This window comes from Panthera pardus, unplaced genomic scaffold, assembly GCF_024362965.1.
Source record: "Panthera pardus isolate Hobbes unplaced genomic scaffold, ASM2436296v1 HiC_scaffold_2, whole genome shotgun sequence".
NCBI classification, from domain to species: Eukaryota; Metazoa; Chordata; class Mammalia; order Carnivora; family Felidae; genus Panthera; species Panthera pardus.
Genome location: NW_026526765.1, coordinates 94,480,700 through 94,503,187, shown reverse-complemented (window position 1 = coordinate 94,503,187; position 22,488 = coordinate 94,480,700). Strand labels below are relative to the sequence as shown.

The window sequence follows — 22,488 nt, the reverse complement described above, 5'->3', positions numbered from 1 at the left end:
CTAGAGGCATCACATTTCCAGACTTCAAGTTATATTACAAAGGGGTAGTAATTAAAGCCATGTGGTACTGGCACAAAAATAGACATGTAGATCAATAGAATAGAATAGGAAATCCAGAAGTAACCCATAATTTGGTCAATTAATATTTGACACAACAGGAAAGAATATCCAATGGGAAAAAGACAATCTCTTCAACAAATGGTGTTGGTTAAACTGGACACTGACGTGCAAAAGAATGAATCTGTACCACTTTCTTACACCATACACGAAAATAAATTCAAAATTGATTAGAGACCTAAATGTGAGACCTGAAACCATAAAAATCCTAGCTACACAGGCAATAACTTCTCTGACATCGGCTGTAGCAGCTTCTTTCTAAATATGTCTCCTAAGGCAAGGGAGATCAAAGCAAAAATAAACAATTGGGACCATATCAAAGTAAAAAGCTTCTGTACGGTGAAGGAAACAATCAACAAAAGTAAAAGGCAGCCAACAGAATGGGAGAAGATATTTGCAAATGACATACTGATAAAGGGCTAGTATCCAAAATATATAAAGAACTTATACAGCTCAACACCCAAAAAACAAATAATCCAATTCAAAAATGGGCAAAAGACATGAACAGACATTTCTCCAAAAAAGACATCCAGATGGCCAACAGACAAATGAAAAAATGGTCATCATCACTTATCACAACTGAAAACTACAGTAAGATATCACCACATACCTGTCAGAATGGATAAAATCAACAACATAAGAAACAAAAGGTGTTGGTGAGGATGTGGAGAAAAAGAAACCCTCTTGTACTGTTGGTAGCAATGCAAACTACTGTAGCTAGTGTGGGAAAACAGTATGGAGGTTCCTCAAAAAGTTAAAAATAGAATTACCTTATAATCCAGCAATCACACTACTGGGTATTTACCCAAAGAATACAAAAACACTAATTCAAAGGGATACGTGCACCCTTACATTTATAGCAGCATTATTTATAATAGTCCAGATATGGAAGCAGCCCAACTGTCTGTCAATTGATGAATGGATAAAGAGACTGTGGTATAGGGGCTCCTAGGTGGCTCAGTCGGTTAAATGTCCTACTCTTGATTGCAGTTCAGGTCATGATCATGAGGTTCAGGAGATAAGACCCACGTCAGGCGAGCCTGCTTGGAATTCCATCCCTGCCCCTCCCCCCTCAAAATAAATAAACATTAAAAAAAAAGATGTGATATATATATATATATATATATATATATGTACACATATACATATATAGTGGAATATTATTCAGCCGTAAAAAAGGAATGAAATCTTGCCATTTGCAATGACATGGATAGAGGTAAAGATTATAATGTAAGTGAAATAAGTGAGAAAGACAAATACCATATGATTTCACTCATGTGAAATTTAAGAAACAAAACAAACAAGAAGAGGGAAAAAATAGTTGAGAGAGACAAATAAAGAAACAGACTCTTAACTATAGAGAACAAACTGATGGTTACCAGATGGAAGGTAGGTAGGGGGATGGGTTAAATAAGTGTTGGGGTTTAAGGAGTGCAGTTGTCATCATGAACACCACGTGATGTATTGTTGAATCATTATATTGTACACCTGAAACTAATAGTCTTTTAAATACACTGGCATTAAAACAAAAAATTAATCATAATTAAATGAAATAAATGAGAAATTTTCCACACTTAGGGAAATCATTTACCTTCAAAATATGTTTCAAAATAGTTATATTTATAATTGCTAATAAACTTTCTATAGTGTTTTACCTTTTGTTAAATTAATTCACATACATTAGACCCTTTGTCCCTTGTAAAAACTTTATGAAATTGATGAGGGGACACTGTGTTTTTTACCTTCTTACTAATGGGAGGCTATATATACTGCTATCTCTACGTAATGCTACCACAGCTTGCATTACCTTGTATAAATGATGATTCTGAGAAGAGAGTTAGTAGCGTGTTAGTAAATGACAGCTAGTATTTAAACCAGGGTCCTTGACTGGGTTTTTAGTGGATACACTTTCGGACATTACCATTTTTGATGTAGTAGTTACTACCATTGCATTTTTTTTTTTTTTTTTTTTGGTTATCCCTACATAAGCCATCTTTATTTTCCGCCCCAGTGTAAATCCTTGCCAATGTAATAATTTTTTGTAGGATAATTTTTATGTGCCCACATTTTAGTTGTGACCAATTTTTCATTAGTCTTTACTTTTTTTAGTCCTTTCCCCCACAAAGTTTTACTGGAACGATAAGTGCTGCTTCTGAGAATACTTGCAGTGCCCAAGAGGACTTATGTAACTGTTCCATATGCTTCAGCTAAATTTGAAAACAAAGAACAAACCAGAATTGGGAAATACTAATCCCCAGGAAAAAATGCCCGAGTTGGTTATGGGGTCAGTAGAGTCTGTTGTACTATTACTTGGTACACTTGTGTTGTGGTTTTGCTGGCAGTGGCAGAGGTTGTCCCGATACATTACTCCCCCGTTATCCGCCATCAACAGCAGGCCAGAAGCAGATCATCCTTCTGACGTTTCGTCAGTTGTACAGCCTAGCACTATGTCACAGTGCTTCATTTTATCATGTGGGCATTATACCATCTCACACCATGACAAGAAAGGTGAGTGGAGTACGATGTATTTTGACAGAGAGACCATATTCATATAAGTTTTATTACAGTATATTAAAAATGTCTTATTTTATTGTGCATCTCTTACTGTGCCTAATTTATCAATTAAACTTTATCATAGGTATGTACATAGGAAAGACAGTACATATGAGATTAGGTACTTACTATCTGTGGTTTCAGATACCAGTGGGGATCTTGGAACATATCTCTTGTAGATAAGGGGGGAACTACTGTAGTTGAAAATTTTATGGTTGACATTTTGAGGTTAGAGTGGATGTCATACCATTTGTTATGTTGTATCATTGGTCCAGTGCCTGACAATCAGAGCATATTACTACCCTTCGTCAAGCAACAGATCTCCAAGCACCTTGCCTTCACTGCTTGAAAGGATTCACTGACAGTTGTTAAAGATTTTTGTTTTTCTCGAGAAAAAATAGGGACAAAGCTGAGAAAATTGTTAATTGCTAATTAAAAGAGCTGAGTCAAGGGGCGCCTGGGTGTCTCCGTCTATTGAGTGTCTGATTCTTGATTTTGGCTAAGCTCATGATCTCAAGTTTGAGTCCCACATGCATCAGGCTCTGCACTGACAGTGGGGAGACTGCTTGGGATTCTCTCCCTCTGTCTGCCCCCCCCCAAGTACATAGATAGACTTAAAATATATATATATATTAATATATTAATATATTATATCATTATATATATATATATATATATATATATATATATATATATATGAGCTGAGTCAAAGAATCCATGGCATCAAGACGGAAGCATCTTTCCATGCTACTGTGATTTCTATTCTTTGCTTCCTCTCTTTAAACTTTGATGTTTGCATTTCATGAGGTTTGTGTATTTACAAAAGTTTAAAAAACTCTGATAAAAGTCAGAGTCTAATTCTGTTTTTAAATTGAGATTTAATTAACATAGCATTGTATTACTTTCAGGTTTATCACATTATAAATGGCTTGATATGTGTATATATTGAGAAGTGATCACCACAGTAATTCTAACTAACATCCATCACCACTTGTAGTTACAAAGTTGTCTTCTTCTTATGATGAGAACTTTCAAGATATACTCTCTTGGCCACCTTCAAACATACGATACAGTATTATTAACTATAGTTACCGTGTTGTACATTACATCTCCAGGACTTAATTTATTTTATAATTGGAAGTTTGTACCTTTTGATCATCTTCACTCATTTCATCAACCTACCTTCCATGCCCCACCTCTGGCAACCACAGATCTATTTTTTGTATCTATGGATTTGCCTTTTTAAAAAATTTCACATAAAATTATATGGTATCGAATCAAATTCATTTTAAAAGTAACCAAGAATGACTTTTGTTTTAGAGTTTCAAACTAGACTTTAGTGAAGGAACTTATGACTCACTCAGAGGTTGTTCGTTGTTGCTGTTTTAATGTTTGCACAAGAGCGTGCCCAAAGATTGATTTGAAAAGTGAGAATTAGAAATGACTTGGTAACAGACCAACTTTAGTAAGCCTAAATGCTTGAAACCAATCTTTTATAGATTAGTTAGCTGGCTCTTGGAACACACCATCAAACACATGTCTGTTCTTTATCATTAGATTACTCTAAATAAACTTCTGCTGTATGCACCAAATGGTGAGTGATATCCTGGGTACAGACTGTGCCAATTATGTAAAATTCATAAAATGGTTAGGAACACTGTTTGGATGTTGTGGAAGTGGTGAGCCTAGGCCATATGGCTGTGTGGAAAGTGCCATGGAATAGTCACAAATAGGTGTTTTCATATTGATATTAGGGGATACCAAGTGGGCCGGCCCTGAAACAAACATTTCTTTTGATAGTAAAATTTCAAATCCAAATCTTAGATAATGGTGCTAGTCTTAGAAACCCATATTAACTGTGCTTAAGACCTGTTTTGTAAGAAAATGATACATGACTGCTAAGGTTGGTGAATACATTTAAAGGATTATAGCACTTAGTAAATGTTAGAGGAGAGTGTTTCCAGAATTTTGTAGGCGAGAATGGTTTCTTGGCCAGACTGGTATAAGCCTACAGCCACCTTTCAGTATGGAACTTAGGCTGGAGTTCTTACAGTCTCATGATGACCTGTTTCCACACTTATGATGTGTTCTAAAGCTCTTCCACAGGGAAATTTGCTGCTGGAAATGGGATTGAACATGAGTGACTCCAGGAGCAACTACTTCACTCTTATCCTCAGCTTTCTGGCAGTTCTACTGAGGTGTTTTATTTAAGAACCTGGAGAACTGGGGCGCCTGGGTGGCTCAGTCAGTTAAGCATCGGACTTTGGCCCCAGGTCATGATCTTGTGGTTTGTGAGTTTGAGCCCTGCGTCTGGCCCTGTGCTGACAGCTCAGAGCCTGGAGCCTGCTTTGTATTCTATGTCTCCCTCTCTCTTTGCCCCTCCCCTGCTCGCATTCTGTCTGTATTTCTTTCTTAAAAATAAACATTAAAAAAATAATAAAAAAGAAACTGGAAAACAACCTGCCTTGGGCACTTAAAACTTGATTGCAAAGTACTTTTGGTTGTCAGTTTGCTTCTGTTGCTGATTTACACTTTAAGGGTGAAAAATCAATCCCTTCTAGTCTCTCAAATTACAAAAGTTACAAGAGATTATTATTCAAAAATTGTATTGAAAATGTTTACTTTTAGTTCTTCACTTTTGTTAGAATGTATCTATTTAATAATTAACTATAATAGTATTGGCCAGAATACGTCTAGGCTCCACATTACAAGAATCCAGCTTCCTATGTGTATCTTTCCCATCATACAGTGGCCTATCTGAGGAAGAGATGCTTTATGATACACTTTGGATTCAGTTGTTATTCACTTGGGCCTAACTTCTTATTTTTTTGCATAATTTGCCTCATTCCTTTTAGTTTAAAATTCTTTCCAAATATGTTCTGTGCATTAATTCATTTTATGCATATTACCTATTATGTATACTTATAATTAACCCTAAATCATCCTCTCATCTCAAGATACTTATTTCCATCACATATTTTATTTCATTTTCTTAAACTTTCTGACCTGATTCACCCTAGACTAGTTGCCCTGTATACTAGTTGTATAGCTATAGTTCATTTCCCTTGAATTGAATCTTCTGTTCAGTCTTTCTGTATTCCATGTCTTCCTCTTGGTTTATTGCTTTCTTCTGATGGAGTACATTCTCTAGAAGCATCCTGGAGAAAAGGTATTGGAAATACAGTTGACCCCTGAACAATGAGGGAATTAAGGGCATCAATCCCTGTACAGTTGAAAATCCATGTGTAACTTTTGACCCCCCCCCCCAGCACTTAACTACTAATAGCCTACTTTTGATCTGAAGCTTTAATGACATTTGATTAACAGTATGTTTTGTATATGTACATTATATACTGTATTATTACATTGAGGTAAGCTAGAGATGTGAAGAAAATCATAATGTTAAGAAAATTTCTTTTAAGAGAGAAAACACATTTACAGTACTATAGTATTTATCCAAAAGAATTTGTGTAGAAGTAGACCTATACGTTTCCAACCTGTGTTGTTCGAGTTAACAGTAAACGTTTTGAGATATTGATGTCTGGAAATGTCCTTTTTTTCTACTCACATTTGATTGGTAGTTTTACTGGGTATAAAATTCTAGGCTATACATTACTTGGTGTGATTTTTTTTCTCCCCTTCTAAAAATTTTCTTTTTTTCCCAAGTGTTATAAAATTTCATGTTGATTTTCCATGATTTAGTTCTATTTTCAACCATTGTATTGAGCCCTTCAATCTGGCAACCAAGTTCTGGGAAATTGTCCTGAATTATTTTTTGGTTCTTTCTTTTTTGCAACTATTTTATTTGAATTGATTGAATTCCATTCTTGGAATGTTCTTTTAAGAAAAAAAAATAGTATCCTGTTCTTGTTTCATGTTTGCATTATTCTCTGATTAACTGAGTGTATTGGTTGTTTTTTTTAAAGACATTTTCTTCTGTTTATATATGCTGTGTATATCTATGTAAGTAGAAGAAAATGAATGTCTTAAAAAATTTATTTGTTGATTCATTGTTTATTTTTTTTCATTTCACATTAGAATTTTTTATCTGATGTCTGATCATTTTTAAAGAGTGGAGGGCTAAAATGCTGATAGGAAGTGCTCTGTAGTTGAATATGGTTTGCAAAATATGAGGTGAACTGTACAATATACTAGCTGATCCATTTATGGGGAGAACTGCTTTAGTATCTTCAGAGTTTTCGTCTTGGGCTCATGAGATTCTCCAGGGTCTCTTCTAGCCTTCTAAATGGCTAACAGTGTTCTGGGAGCTAGATGGGGACAACTGGGAATCTCAGCATTCAGTTTGCAACTGTTTTCTTAATCCCTTGCTTTTGGTGGTACTGTCATCCTTCCCTGTGCTTGAAGATGGCTCAAATATCCTATGTTTTCCCTTCTCGAGAGGATAAAACTAGTCTTTTGTCGGGTAGGAGAATGGTCGTTGCTCAGTGGTGTGGAGACAAATAGAGTATTGAGGGATAATTGCTTCTTAATTCATTTTCAAACAGTCATTTTCAACCCACCCCCGGCTTCCTCTTCCAAAGATAATTTGTGCCACCAGTTCCTCAGAATTTTAGGATTCTTGGTGTAACTTAAGTTAGGTCCTAGCTTACCTCACATCTACCTTAAGATTCTAGTATCATGAGTCTTCTAAATCAGTGACCACTTGTCCATTTACTTTATAGCTTCTAAGTTGTTGTTGCTGGTGTCTTTTCTTCTAGTTATTTTTGAGGTTTTATGTCTTTTTAAACAACATTTGACTGTGGTTTCAAGATAGAGTGAAATGAGATACACATGTTCATCTTATTCTCTTTATCAGAAGCTCCAAAAGTAAAAATTATTCATGTTCACGTTAAAAAATTGTCAGTGTGTACAGGAGTATAAGATAAAGTGTAAAAACTTTTCCTCTACTTTCCCCTGCATACACACTACCCAGGGGTAACTAAAGTAAGTTAACAAGTGTACCCTCCAGAAATTTTTTTGTTTATATTTTTATTTATATAGAATAATGTATGTACTATAATCAAAAGTGAAATTTTACTGTATAAATACATATGTGGTATATAGTATAAACATATACAATGTTTGTTTAATATGTAGAAATTAGGGAGTTCCATATTGATGTGTACATTAATATGTGCAGATGTCTTAATTTTTTAACTGTTTAACAGTATTATATTGTATGAGTTTTTCCTAATAAAATCTCAATTGTTAGGTACTTGTTTCTTATTCATCTTTTTAATATTATTACCAACAGTGCTACTATAAATATTCAGAGCCACATATCTTTTTCACTTCTTGTTATAGTTTTAGTTTAATTGTTAAAAGTGGAATTTAGTCAAACAATCCTCCTCAAAGAGGATATGCCTCTGCTAATGGTATATCAAAGTGTCTTTCTTTATATCCTGTGTGACTTATCTCTTATCAGCCTTTTAAATCTTTGGCATTCTGATAAGTGACAAATACTATCTTGTCATTTTAATTTGCTTGTTCTAATTATATGTGAGGTTAATCAAGTGCTTATTGGACATTCTTTTTTTATGAGCTGCATATTTAGTTCATTTAGCCATTATTGTTTGGATTATTCCTTTTCCAGGTCGATTTGTAAGAGCTTATTATTCTAGGGATAGCTTTGCCCTTTATCATATGTCTTGCAGATATTTCCCCAGGATTGTCCTTTATATTTTTGACATTGTTTACTGTATTTTTGCTATATGGTCAATATATTTTAAAATGAGAAAATATTGAGCAAATATTGGCTTTACTATCCCTGACCCACATTGTTTCCTTGAGAGCTTTAAAATGTTATAAAGTATTTAAACTATTGATTTAACATTTGGAAGGTATCAGCAGTATTTTATTTCAATTAACTAGTTTATAGAGTAAATTAAAATTTTCTTATATTCTAACTTTAAAAAGACTATTAATTAAAAGACCACTAATTAAACATCATGTTCATGTATCTTGTATTACTTAGCTAAAAAATATTTCTATTTTCAGTGTTCTACACAAGAGTTCTTCTTGATTGTCAAAACCCTGTATCACCTGAAGTCAGAATTTCAAGCATTAATACCTGCTGTTAATTCCCACGTTCGGTCAGACTTGCTCCAGACATTTATTTTAGAAATTCCTGAACTCCTCAGTCCAGTGGAACGTTTCTTAAAGCTACTTAATGAACAAGCTGCCAAGTAAGTAGTAGATTTGTAGATTATTGTCACTGCTGGAAATAAAGAACTCATGTATTTGCCCTTTGGTGCATGGATTCCTAAGCTTCCTTAGCAGTAATGGTAGGAATTGCCTGTGAAATTAGAAATGTGATTGGATGCTAAAAGCTGTCAATTACAGCTGGAAGTAACCCTCTGCCATCTAAAACTTAGTTCATTATTTAGGACAATACAGTACTTCTCCAGGTATTGGATGATGAAAAGATAAAGTCCAGGCAGAGCAACTGGTAGCATTTATTAATTTAAAATTGGGTGGCAGATGGCATCTTACACTCATTTGCTAGATATCCAGTGGTCTGCCTTATATTTAGAAATTACAGAAGCAAAGTTATCCTTTAAGAGGTAGTCATTTCACAGTTCATCCCACAAAGAACTCTGTATAAAGGGGGGGAAAAGACAGTATTTTCATTTGTGCTTATTTTCTGAATAGGCAAACAACAAAAAATTTCATTTTATCTCTCACACCATGGAAATCATGAACTTGCAAAATGAAAATGTCTTTAGGATAATTTTGTCTATCTTCAAAGAAATTAAGAAACCTACCTGTAAATACTTAGTGGCAAAACTGGGATTAGAGCCTCGTTTCCTGGCTCCCAACCCTTTGGTCTTTTATCATGCTGTGAAAAATAATTGATGATCGGTATAAGTAGTATGCTTCAATATATATATTTGCTTTTTTTTTTCCATTTTTTAGAAGTGGGGATAAAACAGAATTATTCAAAGATCTTTCTGACTTCCCTTTAATAAAAAAGAGGAAGGATGAAATTCAAGAAGTTACTCACAGGATCCAAATACATTTGCAAGATATACGAAAAATACTAAAAAATCCTTCTGCACAGTATGTGACAGTATCAGGACAGGAGGTAATGTCAGACATAATTTTATTTTGCATTAGTTTATCTCAAGCAGAAAAGCTACTTTAAAATGTGAACAAAAATCCGAGGACAGGATGAAAGTTTGTTTTGTTTAGTTTTCATATTTTTTCTTTTGTTCCTTGGAAATAAGATGTAATGCCTTGTTTTGATAAGAATGATTTTAGTAACAGTATTTTGTGTTTATTTACTTTAGTCCCTGGTGAAATCATGCAACGTAATGTTACATGTGTTTTAATGTTATTTCTTGAAATGTATTATAGAAAACCATGATTATTGTAAATAGTAATTTAGAGGATTCATTTACCCTAAATCCAGGAGAGAGAAGTTAGTCTTTGATGTCTGGCCAGCAGATAATGAAATGATATGAAGAGAACCACCTGTGTTGATTGGATCATAGTGATTAAAAGGCAGGGTTTCCTTCTGATGTTAGTATAGCTGCTAAAAAACAAAAAGAAAAAAAAAGAAACAAAACTATAGTGAAAACCTACAGTTAGTGAGTCTTCCATAAGATTATGTAAGTGCCGTTTAGAATGTATTTTGTTTTTTTTTTTTTTGGCATGTGTACCACTGTTTAAAGTTTGGTCTTATAAAGAGTGAGAACCAGAAAGAAGTATGCCTTTTAAATGTAGTCGTATCCTTCGGTCTTATTCTGAGTCTTAGGGCATGCTACTTCTATATCTTATGTTTAATAGAATATAAAGATTCTGAGGGAATTTGAGAAATCCTACTTTGTTAAGATAGCAAATTAGGAAATGTGTGAATAATTTCCAGAGCATGAACATTTTATTCAGAATTTTTAAAAACAGGTATTTTTCTAGTAGGGAAGACCTTAATTTCAAATAAAATTTTTAAATATTTGCATTCCTTTACATATTTAGTGAGAAGATTGTTGATTTGTATGATCATTTGAAATAAGAAATCCTACAGTAAATTATAATCTTTACTGAAACGTTTATTAATCTTGTGCCATTTAATAGACCATTGATTAAGTCAGCCTGTCTTTTGGACTAAAATTAAATCTTTTGGACTCAGGCAGACATTTTGCAGTATATTCCACATAGAACTCCATATAACAGAAAAATAATTTGACAGTCTTTATCCTTGGTTGCCCTCCCATAACCAAATATTTAATTGCATCACTTGGTTTCACTATGCAATCAAGACTTGCAAAGTAACATATGACCTTACCACCACTATTCTGAGCTATTGTTGAAAATGAGATGATCAAAACTGTTTAATAACATTAATAAAAGATAGGTAGTAGAAAAGTGGTGACCTGGTGTTACGGTGGGGAAAAGCTGTGTGTGTAAGTGCCCCTTCCCCCACTTACATGCTCTGTGACCAGAGCAGAATCACCTGTGTCATGAGACTACTTTAAAAACCAGTTGAGTTAAAATACATGAAAAGTGCTTTTTAATCCTAAAGCACTATGTAAATGTTCTTCATATACTACTACTACTACTAATATAGTTACCATTTATCAAGCACTTGTTCAGAATGGTGCTAAGTGCTGTACATGTATTTTTTAACCCTTATAATAACACAAAAAGGGGCTTTTGTCATTTTGCAGCAAAGAAAACTGAGGTTTGGAGTAGTTAGGTAAGTTACCCGAGTCAGAAGCCCAGTCCTGCCTGACTCCAGTCTTTCTACCATGTCCTTATTTCACTTTACTCACAAATATTAACATTTTATTTTATAAAACCAGACATCTTAGAGCTCATAATACACAAACTAAAATAAAGCTTAAGTCTTGGGAGGACAGTCCTGTATCCAGCTGGCGGTTTTACAGTGAAAATGGGGAAAACTGATCAGGAATTCATAAGCAATCGTAGACTAGTGTGTTTTGTTTTGTTTTATTGTTTTTTATATCAGTGTGGTAATGAAGTTTAAGAAAAAGCACAGTATGGAGATGAAGTAATTGGATTACAAATAATTAAGGAGATGCAAATTATCTTATTCTTTACTTAAACTTCAGGTTAAGGTGATGAGTTTGAGGCAAGAAATTTCTTAGTTATTAACTGTGGGATGGATTCTTAATGGTTTTAAAAAAAACGTACAGAATTTTAATAGTACATCAGTACAGAATCACTTTTATAACATTTTTTGAGAATTAGTGATTCTATTCAAACACCAAATGAATTCTAGATTTGCAGCATTGTTATCAAATTCTGTTTTAAAAACTTACAAATTATTCAGAAATACTTAAAGTACAGAGAACCGACTCTGTCAAATATGATTACCTCTGAGAAATGAAAGAGGATAGCAGGAAAGTCCTTAATTTATATATGCTCTTCTTTTATACCCTTCTCTTCTAAAATTTTATTCTGTACATATAACATGTGTAACAATTTTTAAAAAACCTGTTTTAGCAGCCCCATGTAGTACATGGATTTTGTTATTATTGGTAAAAATAAGTAGATTGTCAAGCCAGTATTAACTTTTGAGAACATTGATTTTTCACCTTTGTTTCCAGTTTTTATGTACTTATTAGAATACTATAAGCCTTACTGACTATGCACATTATTATCTCTGACTCTGATAGTATTTGTAAGAAAATAGTGAAAGCAGAAACTTAGTTCACTGCTTCTATGATAGTCTTTCTCATATTTTAGATATACAGAGAATTATCTTTTTTTTTAATGTTTATTTATTTATTTGAAAGAGACCAGAGACAGAGACAGAGAGTGTGCACATGTGCGAGTGGGCGAGGGGCAGAGAGAGAGGGAGAGAGAATCCCAAGCAGGCAGGGCTTGATCCCACAACCATGAGATCATGACCTGAACCAAAATCAAGAGTCAGATAACTGACTGAGCCACCCAGGTGCCCCTAGAGAATTATCTTTTAATCTTGAATCAAATATGGAATGGATATGGGGTGATATTTAGATTTGGAGTAGTACTGGTAAGTATTATTCCTAGGGGAAAGGGAAGAAATATTAGGCAGAAATCTTTAGGAAAAAACATTAGTTCACAACATGCAGCATATCCAGATTCTGCTTGGTATGTTTAAGATATGAAAAGCATTCTCCATTAAATCTTACTTCTGAATAAAAAAAAAATATTTGAAGATTCTTGAGGAGAAGAAAGAAAAGGGGGATAGAAGGAATGGGTTAAGTGTGGTATTGAAGAAAACAGAGAGCAGTTTCTGGAGTGAATTAAGCAAACTTAGCCATGATGCCAGCCCAGTGATATGACAGACTGTAGTTGAGTAATGGTATCTGACATTTAAGCAGCAAAGAATTGGATCCTAGGAGTATGAGAGAAATTGCTAGAACAAATCATGGCACACTTTGCATCAACACCTAAGAAACAGGGACTGTAGAGCAGGGAAAGTGGCTGTGAGAATACTCTAAGCTTTCTGAAATATTTGTTAATTTCCAATTTTAGTTGGTTTCCATTTTTGTAGCAGTAAAATTCTTAAAAAGCCTGTCTGCTCATTCTTAGAATATTTGTGGAAGGAAACAGAGAGAAACTTTCCTATTTCTTAGGTAGTATAGAAGAGAACAAAAACCTGCTAGTCTGTTTTTGGAGAAACCCCAGCTGAGAAGAAGACATATAGGACCAGCACCAACTTGAGGAAGTAATCCCAGGGGTGTAACAAGCAGAAGGTCTATGTGGGCTTTTCCAACTCTCACCCTGTTTTCCATCCAGTATTGGCTCTGCTTTTGGCTTCTTTGAGGATCTGTAGTCCTTAGAGTAGACCCTTGATACTTACAGATTGAACCATATGGTGCACACTATTCCCAGCATGCTTCAAAGGGCCATGACTAGTAGCAAGGCACAGATATGAATCCGGTGCCCCATGTTGCCCTGTTACGGCAAATTACTTAAGTAAGCCAGCCTCCCTGGCTGCCCAGTGAGACAGTTTTAACTAATTTTCAAAATTTCCGCCTTCCTTTCCTTAGTAACTCCTGTTGAGCTCTGTGTTAGTTATTACAGTTCTAGATGTATTCTTCCCAAGTATTAGTGACCCACTGTGGTCCTGCATTTTGCAGTTTACCGCAGGCATAGCTCTTCCCAGAATTATTTTATAAAAGGATCAATATACCTTCTTGTTGGGCATTTAAAAATAATACTTAGGCAGTTTTTTTTAGCATAATCTTAAAGCGCTTTTATCTTTCTTGTCAATGATATTTATTTTGTGGGTTTTTTTCCTCAGTTACTTTTTGTAGCCGAAGGCTAGTTTTTAGACTCTTCACTCTTAATTGTTTAACTGGGTGTAGCAGGTTTGAAATTGTATTGTCTCCATATAAGAAGGCCTCATTAGTTGAGAAATTTTTTCTCAGAATGAAAATTCCTAAAATTAACCAATAATTTCTATATTATTTTTTTAAGCAGAATCTTTTTTTTAATGTTTATTTACTTATTTTGAGAGAGAGAGTGTGCACGAGCAAGGGAGAGAGAGAGAGAAAAGGAGAGAGAGAATCCCAAGCAGGCTGTATGCTGTCAGCACAGAGCCCGATGTGGGGCTTGAACTCATGAACCATGAGAGCATGACCTGAGCTGAAACCAAGAGTCGGACACTAAACTGACTGAACCACCCAGGCACTCCAATAATTTCTGTGTTGTTTCTATGAAATATAATTTCTATGAAAAACTGCACAGAAAAATAAACTCAAAAGATAGGCCAACACTACTAATAATATGCATATTGTGAATACCTAAAATGTTATAAAACTGGTATACGTAAAGAAGTTCCTGCCGCCATCTCAAAATTAGTGGTAGCCACAGAGCTTCTGGGTTCCCTCCTGTACAAAATAAATGTTTGTGTCTTTATTCACTTAAATAAAACATTGAATTTCATTGCAATAATACAGGAGAGTAAGCAGGAGGAAGAGATGAGCTACAACTAATGCTAAAAATGAAAGGCATGATAGTAGAAGTTGATTCCACTTGCTTCATGGCCAATTTCAGAAAAGCTTGCTTGCAGAACGCAGTTGGCTTAATAAAGATATAGTTCATATAAGTGAAAACTTAAAGAAAACACCCTTGGGATAAAATATCTTCTGATAGCTGAAGAAATCTGTGCTTTTTCATGAGGATACTTTTAGATATTGGGCTCTTTGTGTAACAGCCGTGACAATAAATCCTCTTCTGTTCAGAATAAGGGATGGACCATATCTCAAACTGGTATAGCACTTCATAATTGATATTTTAAAATTGTATGTACTTAGAAATTCAATCGTATTACTGAGTAATAGAATTCTTAAGTAAGTGGGTACTAATAAATGAAAGAGACCGTTAAAGAAAAATCACCATTTGTAGTATGCACATGATAATGTTATAAACATTAAGTTGTGAAGTTATATGCTTATTACAAACTTTTGTTGAATACAAGTTGTACTTTATTGCAAGTATTACCACCCTAATTATTAATATTTGGTTGTATACATGAACATATATTTGGACATACATGAACTTCCCTTTTAACAGTATTGGATTTATTTTGAATGTTTACAATAGTATTTACTAAACTGATAGAAGTTTTGAGGAAGCTTTAAAAATATAATGGTTAATCATTTAAATATGTAATTTTTATTTATATTTCTTTTAGTTTATGATTGAAATAAAGAATTCTGCTGTATCTTGTATACCAACTGATTGGGTTAAGGTTGGAAGGTAGGTTTAAAAATACATTTTTTTCTTAACGTGAATTATAATGACACATTATGAGCATGTACACCTGTATGTTTTTGGAATGATAATAACCATATTCATGACATTAAATGTGATTCTTCCCCTTTGGTTTTCTTACGGAACTTTTAACCAAAGAAATAATTATTTTAAACTCTATCATTGATTTTAAAATATTTTTTCCAAAGAGTATCTTATTTGTATATATTTGTTTTCTTGTTTTATTATTGTTTTATTCTTACACCTTAGAGTACACTTTAAACACATGAAAAAATGTTGGAGGATCTTCAGTTATAAAATTAATTTGGTTGCTTGAATTTTCTGATGAATGCCATACCTGAAATTTCATTTTCTGCTTCACTGAGCTCTCTCTGCATTTCTTTATTGTTGATGCTTTCCATGCCACATAATTATAATAGTTGTTTACATCTTCTTTTTTGTAAGTTGTATCATGAATTGATGAAAACAAATTTAATCAAAAACAAAATTAGAAAACCACATTGAGACTGCCTTTTCTCCTTGGTTAGGCATTAATTCCCAAGAGGGGACTCATTTAAAGAAGTGGTGTTAGAGAAGTATATACTCCTGTGAATCGTATTCTTTGTGAAATATTTATTACTACTGTTATTAATATGTTTGCATGAACTTTAGATGAAAATGTTAGATTTGCCTGAGTAAGCAGAAGAGAGCCTAGTAGCTGGTGATTGTATGAAGGAACTATGTTAAGGATGGGAGAAAATTTTGACATGTATGAACGATTATTATAATTTTAACTTTAATTCAAAAAGAAAATGAGTATCTATTGCCACTATCAAAGAATCCTGAAGGTACAATCGTGGGTTTCTTTAGCTTGTTTTTCTTACATGTTACTAGAAGCCATAATTGAGATTTGAGTATTTTGTTTTTAGGGGATGTTTTCTCTCCTTGCAAATATTCTTTCGTTTTCTGTCCTATACTATAGCTAATGAATCAAAATATGCTTTATGAAGAGAAGTTATTTAAAATTGTGCATCTAATTATCTAAGAAACTGAAATGTTTCACTGAATGAATTTTGTCGGAAGAGAAAGCTATGATAAATAGGTTTGCATAGAAGTCTAGATGACAATTCAGAAGCAATAAGGAAGGCATAAATCAGTGTCAGCATCTTGTGAACATTCAATGATGTAAATTGAAAGAATAAATAAGATAGTTTGGGGGAAGCTCATTGTTATATTTTATATGTTACTTGGCCATCAGAACCTTGACAGGGATAGGTTAGATTATCAGTCAGGTTTTGCATGTGAAAGTCTCACCCCTGTTCCAATAACTTGCCAAATTAAACATACTTGTGACAGGAGTAGGGGAGCAAGCAAAGAACAGAGTGCAGTCTGTCATCACCTGCCTGTCGTTTAACTCCAACCTTCTCTTCTCAAGGTTCAAACATAATAATAACATCAATAGTGGTAATAATCACCACATCCACAAAACAATGCTTAACATTGTGTGCTAATGTCATGGGACATTGGCACCTTGCTAAGCACTATCTTATCCTGTTAATAGTACCTATGACATAGATACTGTCATTATCCCCATTTTATAGATGAAGAAAGTGATGTTGAGAGAAGATCAGTAATATTTGCCCAAAGTCACATAGCAAGTAAGTGGCAGGCAGAGTTAGAGCCTTGGGCCAGACTTTTTGACTGGGGACATGTGGCAGGCCCTCTTGTGCTCTGCAGTTTCTTGATGAAGAAGCAGAGATTATACACAAGCTCAGATGAGGAGCATGTGGTATTTCTTCCCTTCTGGAGCCGCTGTGAATCTACAGTTAGATAGCGAAGCATTCTTCTTTGATTGCCTCCTGAATTAATGCATTGCTATTCTTTGTAATTCTTTATAGTTTTCTTTTTTTTCACTGAAATACTGTAGTCATACAGAAAAGTATAAAACTTAAAGAATATTATGACCGTCATCAGTGTATCCAGCTTTGTCAGGACTTACTTGCTTCTGATCTTTTTTTTAATAAGCAAGAATTTTCATTTAGTGTAACTTAAAGAAAAAAGCTTTCTGCTTATGAAATGGAAACTCTAAACTTTGAACTTGTCATATGGGTATAATTTAAAATGCATTTTAGAGCTTCCTGAACAAAGTCCTATGAACTCCAAGTACTTTATTTACAACAGAGATCTTTGGAATCAATAGAATTCAGGACCATAATTAAAGAATGTTCTCTGTTTACAGCTATTTACTTTCAAGGTTCATCAGAGAATAATAAATAACTACTTTAATTTTCTGAAGTGAAGGTATTAGTGGTTTCTTAGTAACCTTGATTTCCTATTTATGTTTCTTCCCCTCTTCTAGCACAAAAGCTGTGAGCCGCTTTCACTCTCCTTTTATTGTAGAAAATTACAGACGTCTGAATCAGCTCCGGGAGCAGCTAGTCCTTGACTGCAGTGCTGAATGGCTTGATTTTCTAGAGTGAGTTTACAATGAAAAATATACTCTGACTTTTTGCTATAAGAAATAGACCGGAAAATCTTTCTATCAAAAAGAAAAGTAGAGATTACTCCTTGTGACCTGCCATAAAATAGTTGAGTACATGTGTTGTCTCATTTTATTTTTAGCCCATTGAAATGTAAGCTCATCTTAGTCCGTAATGAGAGACCTAATATAGTTTATTGTTACTGTACCTACATTTAGTTGCTAAGGATGGTTGGTAGAGTCACGTTTTGAAATTCCACTTTGGACATCATTTACTTATAAAAAAGGCCTAATATTTTCAGAGTTGGACAAATATGGGTTAGTTGTTCTGTTTTTATTATCTCCATTTAATTTTTTTTTCTTATTTTACATCCTATGTATTTCCTAACTTTTTATTTTAAAGAATTTTAAACATGGGAAAGTTGAAATGAACGCTGACACTCTCTTCACTTACATTTATCAAGTGTTAATATTTCACCACATTTTTTTTATATCTCTCATAGACTTTTTTTTCTGAACCATTTGAAAGTACATTTTAGACATTATAACACTTCACCCCTCCCCCTAAATCTTAATTAAGCATACATCTAAAATTAAGGACTTTATACTATATAATCTTAACACCATTATCACATCTAAAAAATTGATATTAATTTAAGGAATATTGAGTTTCTTTAATTCTGCCCCCCTCCCCGATTTTTAAATGAAAGCTCAAATCAACTTTCACATGTTGCATTTTGTTACTATGTTTCTTTTCTAGTTGAATCTAGAATAATCTCCCACATTTTTTTGTTTTTTATGAGATTTTCTTTTGAAGAGCCCTTGCCATTGCCTCAAAGAATGTTTCATAGCTGGATTTATTCATAGCTGTGTGTTCATACGGACAGGGTTAAGTCTGGGGTGTGCTGGTAAATAAATGAAAAACAGCCAGCTCTCTGGAAGAATAGTAGTGTTTGTGGTGCTTGTTGATTTCTATAGTGTAAACACTCCTACCTGGGCTGATTTCAAGCTGCTGCTGGATTGGAGTTGGGAAAAGAGATGTACAATTGACCTTCATGAGTCCACAGCTATGAACCGCTCATCCAAGCACTTTATTATTCTTCAGATGATATCTTTGAGTGAGATATTATCACCCCCTATTTACAAATGAATTAATTGAGATACAGAAATAAGGAGTAAGTTGCCTACATTGGTTGGAGCCGAGATTCAACTCAGGGTATCTAGTGGTAGGTTGTGCCCTTTACCATCAGGTTGTAGAGGCTGCCTATGGTAAATACGTAGGCATCACTCTGAACAGAAATCTCTCTGGTAGTCTTTCTCTTTAAAACCTTAAACAGTAAGTATTCAGCGAGGTTCTCCAGGAGCTAAGTAACCAGTCTGGCGAGTGAAAAAAAAAGATTCTGTGTGACAGTTTTTAAAAGGTAGCTGTTTGCCCAGAGGAGTCTTGGATTATAGCATCAGAAAGACATTCCACTTTACTTGTCCTGAATCTCCTGAGGTTATCTTGACTCCTAGTTGTGGACCCAGGGATAGAAACTTAGTGGTGTATTCATTTCCTTTTCCACTTCACTTTCAGTTTTCCATTTTAAGGGTTTTCAGGGCCTTTGAGTCTCTAGTTCTCCTGTTTTGCCCTTAGAAGTATCACTGAGACATGAAAATTAGATTCCTTTCAGGCTTCAGGGACCACATTCTAGGATCCTGCAATTTGGTGAGTTGATACATATTCACTCTATTCACAGTATACACAATTTTACACATCTGGTTTATGTTCTCATTGCTAATATTCTAGGCTAAAGGAAGTTCAGATCTCCCAGTGCAAACACTTTGGCTTTATTCTTGATTCTGTCTTCCTTTTTGTCCCTTTATCTGTTATCCTGTTTGTCTTTTTTGCCTTTGAAATGTCTCTTTGATTTGTCCCTTCTGTTGTTCCCTTGTAGCACCCCACCATTTCTGCATACTGTTCTTACTGTTTCAGCCCTCTGCCTGGGCCCTTCTACCAAATTAACCCAGGAGAATTTTACTTTCATCATACCACCACTTTGAGAATTGCTATGAGTAAGCTGACATTAAATACAATATCACAAAGGATATGATATTCATGTTGCATTGCTAAGTGCAGAAAGGATGCAAAACAGTAATGTGTAAATTCATATACACACACAGCATACAAACCTTTTATCTTAAAAGATTAAATATATGTATGCCATTATTATATTATCAATATGCTTATTGGCCATTTATGTATCTTCTTTGAAGAAATGTATTTATATATATCCTCGAGTATTAACTGATTATTTCTGGATGGTGAGGTTACTGGAGATTTTAATTTACTTTGCAAAGACATGATATCAAAAGTATCTTTAATGTACTTACATTACTTTCAAAATAAGAAAAATACATTATATTTTTATCAAAAAAAATATTGGCTCAATTTTAGCTACAGCTTTTGCAACTAGAGCCCCCACTTGAGAACAATATTGTTAAGTACAGTACTTATTAAGGTGCCAGATGGTGTGAATATGATGTCATTTAAAAAAAATGATTAACCTCAATGAACCTGACGTCAGAGGATTGAATACCAGCTATACACGTGTATGTCTCTTATTGAGATACCGTTATGCATTAGTCATACTAGTTTGGATCAAAATATTGCAAGAAATCAAGACTGAAAGAAAGTTCTTTCAAAAGTAAATGGAAACTTCTCTCAAAAAATGTGTCTCTTCTTCTGTATTCTAGAAGATGGGCTGTGGATGTTGAATAATCTTGATTACAGATTTTTAAAAAATTAAGTTATAATGCCTCCTGTACAGTAGTTAAATATTTTAGAAATAAATTTGTAAATAAAAAATAAGATAACTTTCTTTTTGTTAACTTCAGATGTCATTGGGCAACATCTGATGGTAAACTGTCATAACAGCTTTAGATCCCAAGTGTCTTAATCTTTTTCCTGTGGACCTAGCAATATCTTTTGACCAGAGATTAATGGCTTCATTCTTAAATTTGTTGATGGCTTAGTGATAAAGTTTCATGTTATGTTGTAATCCCAGTCTATCAGGTTGTTACTTGAGTTGCCCGTTTTTTAGCTTGTCATTTTTCTAGGTATGGGTAATCTCTTTGAAATTTGGGGAAGTGTAGCAAATGGACAAAGATCAAGAAGTCAAACAAGACTTTGTAAGAGTTATAATGGTGATATTAAAGGTTTATGACGGTTTTTTATTTTATTCACATGTCTTATTTATGTAATTGACATGAGAAAGAACATAATAGGCTACATCAAAATAATTCCCTTATCTCTGTCTGCCTTTTCTTTTTTCTTTTTCTTTCTTTCTTTTTTTTTTTTTTAACTGAAATGGTACCCCCTGAGAGCTGTGTCACTCATTTCAATTCCATATACTAGAATATCATCAAGGACAGTTACCCTCAACCAAAATCTCCTAGATAAGTAGCAAATTAAATTAGGGTCTTGCTGGCCTGGACAAGACCTGAGAAGGAGGGAGTGAGAGTATGAAAAAAATGACTGATGTTTAAAGCTGAAGGTACTTTGATATTCACATTGAGGGAGATAAGAGCAGAAATATCAAATGTAGCTACTCTCTAGCAAAACAGAGTGCCAGGATAGGAAGACCAAATGGGTCAGTGATGAGAACAGGGACAGAATAGGACACAGCCCAAGAGGTAAACCAGTGGTTAGATCTAAATTGAAGTTACACCGGGAATAACAAGGCATGATCACTGAGCGGTCACTCAGGAATGTAAGGTCTGTGTACCATGTGACATCTTCAAAATTGAGTCATTTTGTTTGTTTATTTATTTATTTTGAGAAAGACATAGTGTGAGTGGGGGAGGGGCAGAGAGTGAAGGGGAGAGAATCCCAAGGAGGCTCTGCACTGCCAGCACAGAGCCTGATGTGGGGCTCAAACTCATGACCGTGAGATCATGACCTGACCTGACCTGAAACCAGAAGTCAGATGCTTAACCAACTGAGCCACCCAGGAGCCTCCAAACTGAGTCATTTTTAAGGTGACAACAGAACATTATCTATCTGATGCCAGGGTCCAATCTCCTTTTTGCTTGGGATTTCTTAACACTGTTAGTGGAATTCTTGCTTGTTTTAATGAACATTAATTCAGTGAGAAATAGGTAAATTATATTTGTTATACTATGTTCAGACAAAAAGGTATAAAATATACTGTAAATATACTTTTCAGTTCATAAAGTTAACACAAAAGTAAAACTGGATACTTAAAATGTTGCCTCTATTTGGAAAAGTCATGTATATACAATACCTTTATAATATTACTGGAAAAATCATATTACAGATTATAAAAACTCAATATAGTGATAATATAGGAATAACTGATTACATAGTAGCTTAATCGGGATATCCTTTTCAAGCTAGGAAGTACTCTAAAACTTTTGAATTTAAGAAGTAAACAGATTAAATCTCAAAGTTTCTGAAACACATTGTACAACAGAGAAATCTTTTTTAAGGGAAGCATTCAGCATAATACTCTCATTTTGGGGGGAATCTTCTTTGAAAGGTTGTAAAGTATACCTGTGATATGAGATAATGGAATAATTTAAGTAAAAAAAAAAACAAAACACTTGCATAATTTCCTATATATTTTTAA

General features: G+C 34.1%; 1 protein-coding gene across 1 annotated transcript in view; it reads left to right on the top strand.

Annotated features, from left to right (window-relative positions):
- MSH3 (mutS homolog 3) overlaps nucleotides 1-22,488 on the top strand; it is a 187,898-nt gene that overhangs the window by 100,077 nt on the left and 65,333 nt on the right. The window contains exons 14-17 of the mRNA XM_053907239.1: nucleotides 8,668-8,855; nucleotides 9,586-9,754; nucleotides 15,320-15,384; nucleotides 17,738-17,854. Of these exons, the coding sequence (XP_053763214.1) occupies nucleotides 8,668-8,855; nucleotides 9,586-9,754; nucleotides 15,320-15,384; nucleotides 17,738-17,854 (539 nt within the window). The remainder of the gene's footprint in view (nucleotides 1-8,667; nucleotides 8,856-9,585; nucleotides 9,755-15,319; nucleotides 15,385-17,737; nucleotides 17,855-22,488) is intronic.